General features: G+C 55.8%; 1 protein-coding gene across 10 annotated transcripts in view; it reads right to left on the bottom strand.

The window, feature by feature from the left end:
- Positions 1-14,413, bottom strand: part of PITPNM2 (phosphatidylinositol transfer protein membrane associated 2) — a 169,433-nt gene that overhangs the window by 9,556 nt on the left and 145,464 nt on the right. For 6 of the 10 annotated variants that reach the window (XM_050747847.1, XM_050747848.1, XM_050747843.1 and 3 more), the window contains 9 exons: positions 12,346-12,654; positions 11,499-11,594; positions 8,149-8,253; positions 7,872-7,942; positions 4,391-4,638; positions 3,787-3,976; positions 3,524-3,643; positions 2,463-2,725; positions 1,777-1,955 (listed from right to left, as the gene is read on the bottom strand). In XM_050747847.1, coding sequence (XP_050603804.1) covers positions 1,777-1,955; positions 2,463-2,725; positions 3,524-3,643; positions 3,787-3,976; positions 4,391-4,638; positions 7,872-7,942; positions 8,149-8,253; positions 11,499-11,594; positions 12,346-12,654 — 1,581 coding nt within the window. Of the gene's footprint in view, positions 1-1,776; positions 1,956-2,462; positions 2,726-3,523; positions 3,644-3,786; positions 3,977-4,390; positions 4,639-7,392; positions 7,573-7,871; positions 7,943-8,148; positions 8,254-11,498; positions 11,595-12,345; positions 12,655-14,413 lie in introns of those variants that run through there. The other 4 variants (XM_050747850.1, XM_050747852.1, XM_050747851.1 and 1 more) reach the window with 2 other exon arrangements.

Here is a 14,413-nt window from a genome sequence, read left to right on the forward strand (position 1 = left end):
CTGGTCTCAAACTCCTGGACTCAAGGCATCCTCCCACCTGGGCCTCCCAAAGTGCTGGGATTACAGGCGTGAGCCCCCACGTCCAACCTCTTAATTTTTTTTTCATTGCAAAAGTTATAATGATTGTGGTAAAAAGTGGTTTGCAGTACAGAAGAGCACATGATGAAGGGCACATGGTGGAAACCCCTTCCACCCCAGGCCCCCTGCAGCTCCAGTTCATCTTGCAGGAGCCCCACCGAGTACTGGCTAAGGCAGCCCTGCCCTGCCTGTATGGGAAAATGTTTCTTCATCTGTCAAATGGGGTGGCAGTTCCAACCACATCATGGAGTTAAGGAGATCACGTGAATGTAAGGATGTGTTAATTATCAGTGCTGTATCTCACTTTTAGAGGGACATAAACCGGAACATATGCTATGCCTTCTGAACTTTGCCTTTTCTTCCCGCTTAACACAACAAATGCTGGCGTCTTTCATGTGAGCATGCATAGTTTCTCCTTGCTCTTTTTCAGAGGAGGCAGGTACTCCACTGTGTGACTGTGCCAGAATTGATTTAACCAGTCCCCTCCAAATAGATGGACATTTAAGTTGGTTCTGGTTTTTCACAGTGACACATAATGTGACCACAACGGCACTGTCCCTAAGTCTCCATGCACCTGTGTGGGACTCTGTGGGGCTGTTCAGAGCCTGCAGTGGACGGGGCACAGGGATGCCCTCCATGGGGCTGCACCCCTTTACACCAAGTGTGAGCTGCCTTGGTTGTTGGGGTCCCTTTAAAGCTACCCATTTCTCTTCCTGGCAATGCTGGTCACCAGTTTGTGGAAGGGGAAGGGTGCTGGGCACTGAGTCCAGAGATCTGCTTTTTTTTTTTTTTGAGACCGAGTTTCACTTTTGTTGCCCAGGCTGGAGTGTAATGGCACGATCTTGGCTCACCATAACCTCCACCTCCCAGGTTCAAGTGATTCTCCTGCCTCAGCCTCCCGAGTAGCTGGGATTACAGATATGCGCCGCCACACCCATCTAATTTTGTAATTTTAGTAGAGACGGGGTTTCTCCATGTTGGTCAGGCTGGTCTCGAACTCCCGCCCTCAGGTGATCCGCCCGCCTCGGCCTCCCAAAGTGCTGGGATTACAGGTATGAGCCACTGCACCCGGCCAGGTCTGCATTTTTAACCTAGCACTTGGCAAGCATCTAAACCTCTCTGAGCCTCAGTTTCCCCCTCTGTCATCTGGGGGTGTAACATGGGCCCTGTGTGGCTACTCTCAGGATTGTGTGGCTCCTGGGACTTTGCAGGCTGATCCCAGGGCACACGGCAGGGACTGCTGCTTCAGTGATGCCCAGCCGCCGGCCTGCCTGACTTGGGTAGACAGACGCACAGCTGTGGCCCCTCCAGGGCCGGGAGCCCACTATACCCAGGAGGCTTTGGGGATGCCCTGCCTCTGTATCTCTCCCTATGGGAGGACCTTGGACCTGGGAGGCTGGGTCTGTCTCCATCTGACTCTGGGGTGGTGCCTTTTCTCCCCGGACCTCAGCTTTCCCATCTAGGGGATGACCCTCAGCTCCCACAGGCATCCTGGAGATGAAATGAAACAGCAGGTGTCACGGACAGCCAGTGACTGAGCTGCTGAAGCAGGAGCAGAGGATAGCAAGGGGCCCTTGGTGGGGAAGACAGGAAGGAGGGCAGAAACAGGCCTGGGATGTGGCCATGATCTCGTCACAGGGGTCCACTGAGACCCCCCACACCCACCCAGCGCATGTACCGCCCCTGCTGGGCTCTCACCATCCAGGGCTGGGATGACAGTCTTCCTCAAGGCCAGGACCAGCCCCAGCGGGCACCCGAAGAGGAAGAGGTCCGTGATCTCAAAGTCAAACCTGCCCAGGGCACCTGTGCCGTCCAGCATGGTGGAGCTGCTGGAACGGCGTGAGCAGGGCTCAGTTCTCAGCATGCTGGCATGGAGGCTGCAGTGGGGGACGCACGAGGTCACACCACGGCCCCTCTCACAGCTGGCCTTCCCCTAGTCTCACGAGGGACAGGGTGGGTCCCACAGCCCCCAGGAGTCATCAGACCTAACCTAAATAAGACTTAGCTGTATGTGAGTGTAGCTGCCATCATCTGCCAAGACACTGCTGGTGGCACCCAACCTCTCTCGGGGGCCCACTGGCTTCGGGACAGCCCTGACCTGGACCACCTGCCCCTGGTCCATTCTGCCCCCAACTCTGCCATTCCCCACCCTCACCCTCAAGACAAATTGCTCCCTCAGGCCCAAGATGGCCCTTGGTGTATATGAGACAAGGCACCCAATAAGCCACTTTTTCCTGGGCCCAGACTGGGATCCCAGGTCTCAGGCTGGGGGAACCTCAGGCAGAGACCCCAGGCCTCCCGTTGGCCATCGCGGGGGACGCTCCTCCCTCTTGGAGCCTCTTCCTGCACCCAGAGGCGAGCCCCAGCCCCCCAGCCCCGCCCACCTGGACAGGAAGGCCTGGTGCTGCTGGATGGTGTCTAGCTCATAGGTGGACGAGTCGCTTCTCTTGCGGGGTAGCTGCCTTTTGGGGTCCTCGGTGCCATTGCTGCGGGGGATGTCGACGTTGCTTCGGCTCAGGTGCCGACTGCTCTCCAGGCTGGAGCCACCACTACTGCCACCACCACCACTGTTGCCACCACCGCCACCGCCACCACCGGAGCAGTGTGCTGCATTCACCAGAATGCCCGGGGACAGCAGGTCGTTGTCCTGGAATGGCCCCATGGAGGCTCACTGCCAGGTGGCCACTGGTCTGATCCCTTCTCCAGCATCCTGGAAGCTGCCTCCTCCCTCCTAACCCCAGGCCCAGTGGCCACAGTCCAGCCGGCCTCTCACCAAACCAGAGGGGAGGGTCCCTGTTCCCTTCTGTCCCCCCACCCACAAGCCACCCTGGACCTCATTGGTCTACAGGCCATTTGCCACTGTGCAGCAGAGGCAGGGAAGCAGAGAGGGGTCGCCCATCCCACCTCCTAGGAACCAGACCCCACTGCCCACAGTGCCAACCCTGGTTCAGGCTCATGAAACCACTCGCATTCCTAGGCTTGGCCACGTGGCAGCTGTTCCCCTGCCCCCATGCACCTGCCCTGCCGCCTCTGGGCACCTGTGCTGCCAACCTCTGCCCTTCCCATCCTTTTTTGGAGAGGTGAGGGGAGAGAGATTGTGAGAAAAACTGCTACAGCTCTTTCAGGGCCCAGGCACTTTCCCCGACTCTTCAGCCAGAATGGGCTGGCCTTCCTCAGCTCACCTGCACCCCCAACTCCTCCATAGCCCCTGCCCTGGAGGTGAGCTCTGGCAGCAGGGCTGGGGTTCAGGGGCTTGGAAAATGTTTGTTGAATGAACGGAGCTTAACTGGGTAGAGTCCAAGCCAGCTGGACTCAGGAAGTGCTGCCAGCATTCTGCTTGGTGGGCACAGCCTGGGGCCAGGTGCGGGAACAGGCAGGGCAGCGACCCTGGGGGCATGCAGGAGGCTTCAGGCCTTGGGGAATGTCTGGGCCCCCATTTGGGTACCTGCATGCTGACCACACTGCCCCGGCGGCTGCTGCTCTGACTCTCAGACACCGGCTGGTTGCTGTAGCATAGGGCATCAAATGCCAGGATGCCCCCGACGCAGTCCCCAATCAGGCAGACCTTGGGGGAGAGGGGCCAGAGGCCTGAGCCGTTCACCCACTCGCTGGACTACAGGCTGGGGGGGCCATCACCTTCCCCTTCAGGCCAGCCCGCCCTACAGGGTCTTCCATCCTCCTCCCCTCCCCAACCTCCCCAGGACTCACCTGCCCATTGAAGGTCATGCCCTCCTGGGACTTGATGAAGTCCCCATACGCAAGGTTGGCTCGCTGAATCACTGTGGCAACCGCCTCCTGGTACTGGGGGGAGGAGGTGGCCAGCAGGGGGAGGGCAGCCAGGGGAATGTGGTCCTGACTGCTGGACAGACAGCCTTCGTCATGGCTGTAGGGGCTGAGGCTGGGGAGAGGGGCCAGTCAAGAGAGGGCAGGCGGCTCCAGCTCAGCCCAAAGGGCCCCTCTCCCCTGACCCGAGTCTCAGCCATGGACTCAGCTCACGCTAGTGATAACCCTTCCTGGCCAGGCCCTGGGTAGGCTTGGGGGACCAGGGTGAGTAAGACCCCATGTCTCAGAGGCAGGCCAATATCCCCACATTACACGTTTGGAAACGAAGGCTCAGCCATGGGCCCAGCCCTCCTGGGACTTGAGGCTTAGCCTGCATGTATATGTTTGGGCACCTCCAGGTAGAAGGGGCTGGCTGGTGGGTCTGGACATTGAGGCAGGAGTCCTGAAACTGGGGAGCCACCTGAGGCCCAAAGGTGGGAGGACGACAGTGCACAGCCGGAGGCTGCAGTCAAGGGCAGGTGCCACTCACTTGGAGACCAGGGCAAAGGCGTCAGAGCAGACAGGCGGGCAGGGCACCAGGCGGATGGCAAGGCGGCCCAGGGCGCTGGGGTAGTGCACGCGCATGACGGTGTCGAACACGTTGGCGATGGTGTTGGCATCACCCTTCTTGGAACTGGGGTCCCCGGCGCCCGTGTCCAGGATGGTGCCTCCGTGCAGCACCAGTAGCAGCACGTGGATCTTGGAGGGCGGTGCAGCCAGCGGCTGGCTAACCTCGTCCTGCATGGGTTGGGGGGCAGTGTCAGCTCCCCAGGGAACCCAGCTCCTTGCTGAGGCCCCTCTGTCACCCTTGGTGGGGGTGTGCCTGTTGTACACAGCCCAACTGTTCCCTCTGAGAACCCCAGTTGGTTATTCAGTCCTGGGGTCTGGGGTTTGGCTGCCTTAACCCCTCCTCTGGGACCCTTGCTGGGACTGGAGCCTGGAGGAGGAGTCAGGGAGGTGGGCCTGTCCACTCCTCCTCCTGCAGCCCTGCCCCTGTCTGCCACCCTGACCAGGGGTGCAGAGGCCATTGAGGGAGTCCACTCCTTTGAGAGCATGAGCTCTGCTTCCTTCAGGGAGCCCAGGCAGTGGCTTCTGGGGCTTCCAGCTTTAAGGTGAGGCAGAGGCTCAGCCTGGTCTTGGCCTTGGGGGCTGCCTGCCCTGTATGTGTCTGTCTTGGCGTGAGCAGACAGGGCCACCACCAGCTCAAAGTTACAGAGGTCACCTGAGAATGGCCGGGGTCAGGGCATCCACAGCCTGGGTGGGTGGCAACCCCAGCCCCTCTGTCTGCAGCTCTGAGCTCTCCCCCAAGCTACACAGGGCCTCCTCCCCAGGCCCCCACCCTAAGGCCCTGCCATTCCTGGCCTCTCTCTAAGACCAGGGTCTCCAAAAGGAGAGGTGTCCTGGTGGGGATGGAGCCCTAGCACCTTAGAGAGGAGGCCGATCAGATTTCGAGAGGTAATGACACCACCTTCCTGCAGGCCAGGCCTGCCTATGAGGTCAAGGTGAGACCCTAGACCTGCACACCTGTGTAAGGGCTACAAACTGCTCCAGGCTAGGGGACTGGGCTAATATCACACGGTGTGTCAGTGCTAGGCTGGACCGGAACCTGAAGCCTCTGCCACAACTCAGCACTCTCCTGCCAGGCCAGGCTGTGGCCCTGTCCCCAGAGGTCACCCTCCCCTGCCCCAAGCTTCTGGTATGTGACCGGAGGATAGCAGCAGGGCCAGGGCCCAAGAGGGGCCACTGATAAGTACTTGCTGTGTCCATATGATGTCTGGGGTGTGGGGGCAGGGAAGGGAGCTGAAGGGAGAGTCCTGCCTCCAAGAACCCGAGGAGACAGACCAAGGAGCCAAAGCCATCTAGAGGGCCTATGGTGGGGACAGCTGGCCATGGGGTAGGGGTAGCACCAGGACCCAGGTGCCAACACAGAGGTTGGGTGGGTGGGGAGGGTAGGGGCTGGACCCAGGACTTAAGAGGCTACCAGGTGGCTGGGAGCAGTGGCTTGAGCCTGTAATCCCAGCACTTTGGGAGGCCGAAGCAGGCAGATCACTTGAGGCCAGGAGTTTGGGACCAGCCTGACCAACATAGCAAAACCCTGTCTCTACCAAAAATACAAAAATTAGCCAGGCATGGCTGTGCACATCTGTAATCCCAGCTACTCGGGAGGCTGAGGCAGGAAAATCATTTGTACCCAGGAGGCAGAGGTTGCAGTGAGCCGAGATCGTGCCACTGCACTGCAAACTGGGTGACAGAGTGAGATCCTGTCTCAAAAAAAAAAAAAAAAAAAAGAAAAAGAAAGTGGCCACCAGGAAGGGCAAGGGAATGGATGGGCTGGGCCAGGAGCCACTGAGTAGCAGGAAGCCTGGTGGGTGCTGCTGAGCTGGAGGAGGAAGGCTGGGCTGCCCTCACCCCAGGAGGAGCCACGGGGCTTCCCTCTTCTTCCCAGGGGCCAGCGCAGGACCGACACTTGTCCTCACATGGGGACTAGCCACCACTGGTTGGCCTGGACACAAACACACTCAGCCCAGGGCAGAGGGGGCCACCAGCTGCCCAGAACACAGGGCAGGAGGGAACAACATGAGCCCTATCCGGCTTTGACAAGGGTTTTATTTGCAGTCCAGTGAGGCAAAGGATTTATGGAAGAAATATCTTATGCAGCCTCCAGGACAGGAAGGTGATGTCCAGTGGTACTGAGTCACCAGGAGACGGGCAGGGCTTGGCACTGGGGGCTGAAAGAATCCTGCATAGGCCTATCTGACTGGGCTCAGTCCTGGAGACGACCCAGGGGCCCCCAGAGACCCCTGGAACACAGTCTCCCTACTACACTCAGCCTGCTTTCTCCAAGGGGACATCATGCCTCAGCCCGAGACAGGGACTCACCCTCCCCTGGGCTCTAGTGGGGGCTGCGCCCCCTGCAGCTATAAAGGCATCCCCCTACTAGTGTCTCCACAAGGCCAGGAGCAGGGGCTCCGGTTTGGGGGTTCTTGCAAGCAAATGGATTTGGCTTTGGATGGCGGTGCCCCAGAATCAGTGCTGGGTTCTGAACACACACCCCAAGGCAGATCCAGAGCCCCAGTCCCCTTCTGCCCCTCCCCTGGGGGGCGTCAGAGCTGTGTGTGCTGCAGGTGGGGAGGGGGCTCCGTTTGCTTATCTAGACATTAAGCAGCAATTGGAATCAACTCCCCTTATTCCATGACCCCTTCTAGAAAGCCCACCTCGGCGTCAGACTGCAAAGCAGAAAACCACAGGAGGGGGAGGCTGTGTGGATGTCCCTCCTCCTCCCCCAGACTCCCCGGGGGCCCGAGTTCCCCACAGAAGTGGTGCTGCCTCCACCTTAGGCAGCTTGAGGCCAGAGCAGTGCGGTGACCGCAGGTGATGGTGGGACAGCCCAGCTCAGCCCTGGCTCCTGTCCCAGTGCAAACAGCTCTGACGGCCCGCAGGTGGAGGAGGATGGGGCGTGAACTCCCACAGAGAACCCCCGAAGCGGACACAGGCGCTCTACCAAGACAGCTTTATTGGACACACTGAGCTCCGCCTGCCTCCCGCGGGGCCATCTTGTCGGCCACGGCCACATCACTTCTGCCTAGACGACTGTCGCTTCCTCCCTTTTCGTCTTTTTATCTTCAGGGACAGCAGACAGGCTGGGCACAAGGTGAAGATCTTATTTTTGATCTGGAATTTACAAGTTTCTCATTTTACTTTCCCATGGGTGGAGCTTGGATAAGGTTTTCTCAGGGGTTGTCTGTAGTCCCTGGTTCTTGGGGACCTCAGAGACAGAGGGCGGCAGGCGCCTTCCTAGCAGGGCAGCAAAAAAGGAGGCCCAGGCCTCTCCCCGGACAGTACCCAGGCAGGTGTGGAGGTGAGGCTGCCAGGCCCAGAGTTCCACCTCTGTAGCCCCTCAGACTATTCCTCTGTGCCCTGCCCCTCCCTTGGCGGCCGTGCCCCTGTCCCTCTGACACCCGGGCACCCACCTCTATGATGTTCAGCTGCTCCACACTGGAGGCCACCCTGAACTCAGGGGCGCTCTGGCGGTACAGACCATCTGCAACAACACAGAAGCCGCGCTGTGAGCTAAGGGGCAGCCCAGCCTGGCCGACCGGACGGAGGCTGCAACCGTGACAAGGGGAGCTTGGGGCCCCCCAATCCCCATGTATGCCCAGCACTGTGCAGGAGCTGGGTCAGAAAGGAGGGGGCTGAAGCCCTGCAGCCACCCTCCCCAGGCTCTGCAGCACCCCCAGACCTGCTGACCTTGTGTGTCTTCTGGCTCTGGGCTCTCGATCTTGTCCATGAGGTCATTGGAACTCCACTTGGTGATGTCCTTGGGGAACATTTCCTCTGTGTCAGACAGGTCCTCTGGAGAGGGGAGAAGGAAACTCAGGTGGGACTGGGAACAGTGGGGAGGCCCGGTTTCCCGAGGTGGGGACGCCCCTGTGTGCCCCTGTGTGCCCCTGTGTTTGGCTCTGCTCTGACCCCTCCTCAACAGGACGGCCGCACAGCCCCACACCTTGGGCTTCTTCCTGACCATTAAAAAAATAGTGGTAACATTCACATAACAAAATTCACCATTTATAAAGTGGCATTTAGTATATTCACGATGCCATGCAACCATCACCACTATCTAATTCCAGAACATCTTACTTCCCTAAATGGAAGCCCCATATTCGGGAGCAATGAGTCCTCAGTCTTGCCTTCCTTAGCCCCTGGCCACCCCCAATCAATTTTCTGTCTCTACAGATTTGTCTATTATGGACATTTCCTATAAATGGAACCATACACTTGTGTCTGGCTTCTTGCACTCAGCATAGGGTTTCTGGGGTTCCTCTATGTTGTAGTGTGTGTCAGTTGCTTCATTCCTTTTTATGGCTGAACCATAGTCCATTGCATGGACACACCACTTTTGTTTATCCACTCATCAGTTGATGTTCCTGTTTTTTTTTTTTTTTTAAATGCTATATTGGCCGGGTGCAGTGGCTCATCCCTGTAATCTCAGGACTCTAGGAGGCTGAGGCGGGTGGACTGCTCGAGGTCAGGAGTTCAAGATCAGCCTGACCAACATGGTGAAATCGCATGTCTACTAAAAATACAAAAATTAGCCAGGCATGGTGGTGTGCACCTGTAGTCCCAGCTACTCAGGAGGCTGAGGCAGGAGAGTCACTTGAACCTGGGAGGCGGAGGTTGCAGTGAGCTGAGATCGTGCCGTTGCATTCCAGCCTGGGTGACAGAGCAAAACTCTTGTCTCAAAAAAAAAAAAAAAGCTACATTTAGGCTGGGGGTGGTGGTTCATATCTGTAATCCCAACACTTTGGAAGGCCGAGTCAGGTGGATCACCTGAGGTCAGGAGTTCAAGACCAGCCTAGCCAACATGGCAAAACCCTGTCTCTACTAAAGATACAAAAATTGGCCAGGCATAGTGGCATGTGCCTGTAGTCCCAGCTTCTCAGGGGGCTGAGGCACGAGAATCACTTGAATCTGGGAGTCAGAGATTGCAGTGAGCCGAGATCACACCACTGCACTTCAGCCTGGGCAACAGAGCGAGACTCCATTTCAAAAATAAATACATAAATAAAAATAAAAAATGCTACATTTACTTTATTCCATCTTTACCATTTTTTAAATTTCTTATATATTTTATTTTTTGAGGTCTTGCTTTGATGCCAAGGCTGGAGTGTAGTGGCACAGTCATAGCTTACTGCAGCCTCGACCTCCTGGGCTCAAGTGATCCTCCCATCTCAGCCTCCCGAGTAGTTGGAACGACAGGCATGCGCACTACACTTGGCTAATTTTTTAATTTTTATTTTTGTAGGGACAAGGTCTCTCTATGTTACCCTAGCTGGTCTTGAACTCTCAGGCTTAAGCGATCCCAAAGTGTCAGGATAACAGGCTTGAGCCACCATACCCAGTTCCTGTTTTGCTAAACTGACAAATAATCATAATTGTACATATTCATGGGGTACACAGTGATGTTTCAATACACCAGTGTATGGTGATCAGATTAGGGTAATTAGCACATTCATCATGTCAAATATTTATCATTTCTTTGTGTTGGGAATGTTCAATTTCTATCTTCCAGCGATTTGAAATTACATATTACTGTGGTTTAAAAAAAATTTTTTTATGTTTGGTATTGACAGGGTTTTGCCATGTTGCCCAGGCTGGTCTCAAACTCCTGGGCTCAAGTGATCCACCTGCCTCAGCCTCCCAAAGTGCTAGGATTATGGTGTGAGCCACTGCGCCTGGCCTAATACATTACTGTTAACTCTAGTCATCCTGCAGTGTCACAGGACTAGAACTCATTCCTCCCATCTAGACATAATTTCATATCCTCTAACAGGTCTCTCCCTGTCCCTCCACAAAAGCACAGCTTCAGAAGTGCTGCTATGAACACCACCTCCAAGACTCCTGCTTCCGCTCCTCTGAGAACTTCTGCCCAGGACCACCAGGCTCATGGCTACCGTCTGACTCTGGCACTCGCTGGCCCTCCTCCAGCTCTGGATGGGCTCCTGGGCCCATTTCCCCAGAACACTGCTGCCCTGGTACTTCCTGCTTTGCTGTCTCTTTTACAGCATTTTCTACGTTAAATATGTATTTTCCTCTCATCAGGGTCAGAGAGCCACCTGGGAGGGGTGAGACGCCAAGAGGCCCCTTCTCCATCCTGGGCAAGGCCCCTGGTACAGAGGCCAGCTCAGGAGTCCCCAGCCACCATTCCAGGTCCTCCAGTTCCAGGGCCAAACCAGGACCTTTCTTCTGCCTGGACACTGACTCCCCAGGTTCCTTCCCTTGATGGCAGCTGGCCAGTTAACCAAAATGCCACCTTATTTGGCTCCTGTGCCCCCCAAGCCACAGTGGTGATATGAGATCTGGTGCTGCCTGTGTCTGCTGAGTGCCTATGGGCTCGCCCCCGTCCCTTTCTGAGCCTCTGACCTGCTGTGTGAATTTTGGGCTGGCTCAGCCACTGGCTTGCAGAGGGACCCAAGCCCCCAACCCCTACACCCGCTGGCCCCTCCGGCTTCCTGGAGCGGAATGGCTGGGGCACGAAGCAGGCGAGCACTGTATGCATGCCTCTTCCTGGCACAGGTGGTGCATCTGCTGTGTGGTCATGCACTTATTTTGGGACAAGTGGGAAAATGGGCACTTCACATGTTTTCTGCTTATTGCATTTCCTAAAGTGCCTACATTAGATGTGGTATTAATTTAATCAAGAAAAAATAAGGTAAGTACAAAAAATTAGAAAATTAAAAGAAGTTATGCTTCCATGGAAATAAATTCACATACGGAATAAAGCTGTAGTCTGATGGCGTATCCTTATTTGGGGTTTCAAGAGCACAGTCCCCATCTGCCAGGCCCACAGCACAACTTGATATCAGGTTAGGGTAAGCCTGAGACCCCAGACTCAAGGGAACAAGATGACTTCATCTCATCCTCTGTGCATCGCCCCAAACACCATGCTGTCCACCTGGGACAGCGCAGGAGTAGGGACCGGATATAGAACAGTAACAGGCAACACCCGTATCAGTCCACACCCACACCCTAAGCCCTTTTAGACCCCTCCACACCTCGTCCAGGAAGGCCCCAAGGACTGCAGGGCGCTGCCTGCCTACCGTGCGCATCGAAGAACTCGTCGTCTGAGCTCTCGTCCGAGTCCCTGGCGATACTCTGCATCCTCCACTCCGAGATGCTGTGGCGGGAAGGACTCGCTGGAAGGCAAAACCTCAGAATGACCGCCAACTGGAGAGGAAGGGCCCAGAGGCTGCCCGGAGCTGGCAGGAGGCAGGGAGGGCAACCCACAGGCCTGACAAGCATCGCAGAGGCTGCCACAGGAGCCAGGAAGGTTCCAAAGAGAATGAAGTGGGTAAATGAGTGAGGAGCGGCCTAGGCTCATCTCCTGTCTGCCTGGCAAAAGGCAGTCGTGTCCTGGGGAGCATGTCTGGGGAAGAGCATGACAGACATAATCCCAGGACATGGGGTGAGACAGGCCTGGGTCCACTCCTGGGCCTCTGACCTCAGTCTGACCAAGAGCAAACTCCTGAAATTCGGACACAGCAGGGCCCAGGCGGGAGATGAGTGAGCCAGGCCCGCCTGCTGGAGAAGCTGGCTCCACCCAGGATGCCTGGGTTGATCCTTTCTCTCAGGGTCTGAAGTCTCCCAGGGTCCCCATCAGGAGGGATGGCCCCTCCACAGCACTGCAGGAGCCCAGCCACCTCCACTGGCTCCTATGGGCAGCACTGTCTTCCCTGGGCATGGAGGGGAAGTGTTGGGGAGCCTGCTGGGGCAGGGCCCAGGCTTCCCCGTGTGGGAGGACTAGCCCAGGGCTCTGACTTCCTCTGGGCTTGGTGCCTCAATGTCCATCGGAAAGGACTCTGAGGAGGTGCAGTGATCCAGCAGTAGGTGGGGCTGCCTTGCGGGGAGGGACCTTGAGTGTGGATGGCAGGTGGCGCAGGGGCTCACCTCCCCGCTTGGACGACCGAGACGACTTGGAGGATGTGGACCACTGTTTCTTGAGGCCCCGCCCCACCAGGGGCTCCCCATTGCTGCTGCTGGGCTCCGGGGGCTCCCCAGAGGCCTGGTCCGAGGCGGCTTCGTGCTTGACGAGCTCGGTGGCCTCCTCACCATCCTCATTGAACTGGGCCATCTTGCGGGAAAGCATGAGCTGCGCCTCCTTCTCCAGCTCCCGGATGTTCTCCATGCTCAGCCCATACCACTCGTCCTGCCAGCACCAGGCCTGCCGGTGAGCCCGCACCATCACCCTCCGTAGTCCTGTGCCCCCACGGGGATTGGAGAAGGAGAGAGACGAGGGGATGGAGGTCAGCACAGGAGCCTGCACGGAGGTGTGGGCCCAGGCAGGGGCTTTAGGAGGCTGCACCCATGTTGCAGGTCAGACTAAAGTCACTGCCTGTCTGTGCCTCAGTTTCCCCATTTGTAAAATAAGGGGACTGGCTCACAGAGGTTCTCACAAGCTCACAGTGGTTCTATAATTAGAGTGGAGGGGCCTCCCAAAGCAATGTGTCCGGTCAGAAGCCATAGTTGGAAGGGTGCAGTGGCTCATGCCTGTAATCCCAACACTTTGAGAGGATGAGGTGGGAGGACAGCTTGAGCCCAAGAGTTCAAGAACAGCCTGGGCAATGAAGCAAGACCCTGTCTCTATAAAAAAAAAAATTAAAAATTAGCCAGGCGTGCTGGTGTGTGTGTAGTCCCAGCTACTCTAGAGGCTGAGGTGGGAGGATCACTTGAGCCCAGGAGTTTAAGCCTGCAGTAAGCTATGATTGTGCCACTGCATTCCAGCCTGGATAACAGAGTGGGACCCTGTCTCTAAATAGGTAAATAAATAAGAAGCCACAGTTAATTTTCTGGGAGTTTCCTGCCACAGGGGAGGTAGAATAGGACTTCCTGAGAGTCTCCTGTCTCAGTGTCTGGTATATTTTTCCTGTTGAATTTCCCATGGAAAATCCAGTTCAAGTTCAAACTGGGTTGGTTCTCCTTTTCTTTTGTTTTTTAAAAAATGCTTTTAGTAGAATATATTATGCACATGAGATATATAAGCATATATTATACATATAAATTAAGATGTAGAATAACATAAAAAATATATACCTTTTAAAGTGTAAAAAACAATTAAAGGGCCAGGCATGGCAGCTCACACCTGTAATCCCAGCATTTTGGAAGGCTGAGGTGAGAGCATGGCTTGAGGCCAGGAGCTTCAGACCAGCCTGGGCAACACAGGGAGATCCCCCATCTCTACCAAAAAAGACAACAACAAAAAAATAGCCAGGCATGGTGTTGTGCGTCTGTGGTCCCAGCTACTTGGGAGGTAGAGGTGGGGGGATGGCTTGAGCCCAGGAGTTTAAGGCTGCAGTGAGCCATGATCATGCCACTGCACTCCAGCCTGGGTGACAGAGTAAGACCCTGTCTCAAAATAGTAATAATAATAATAATAATAATAATAATAATAGAATTACAAAGACTAAAAGCAGACTGGGGATTGCCTTGGGCCAGGGTGGGATGGGGATGACGTGAAATGGGAACAAAGAACCTTCTGGGGTGATGAATGCTCTGAAGTTGTGCCCAGCTGTGAATATATTAAAACTTACCAAACTGTTATCTTACAATGAGTGAATCATATGGTATCTAAAATTATGCCTCAATAAAGCTGTTTAAAAAACATTAAAAAGCAATGAGACATCCACATCCACAGCCCCGGCGAAGGAACACACCATCACCAGCGACAGGGAGCCCTCCACTTGCCCGGTCCCTGACAGTTGGTCCTGAATTTTGCTTGTCATGTGCTTTGCCTTCTGGTCTCAGCACACAGATGTGTTTTCCTGCACACTGTATCAGGCTGGTGTGGCTGTTGCTGAATTTCGCAGCTATGTATCACGCTGTATTTTTCCGCCACTTGCTTCTCTGGGTGAGTTTTGTCCATGGATGCGCGCGTGGGGGCTTTGGCTCATCAAGCTGGGACCGTGTGGCACCCGTGTGTGTGTGAAATGCCACATGCCATTGATTCCTTTTCCTGCCA

This window comes from Macaca thibetana, chromosome 11 (genome assembly GCF_024542745.1).
Source record: "Macaca thibetana thibetana isolate TM-01 chromosome 11, ASM2454274v1, whole genome shotgun sequence".
Taxonomy (NCBI): Eukaryota; Metazoa; Chordata; class Mammalia; order Primates; family Cercopithecidae; genus Macaca; species Macaca thibetana.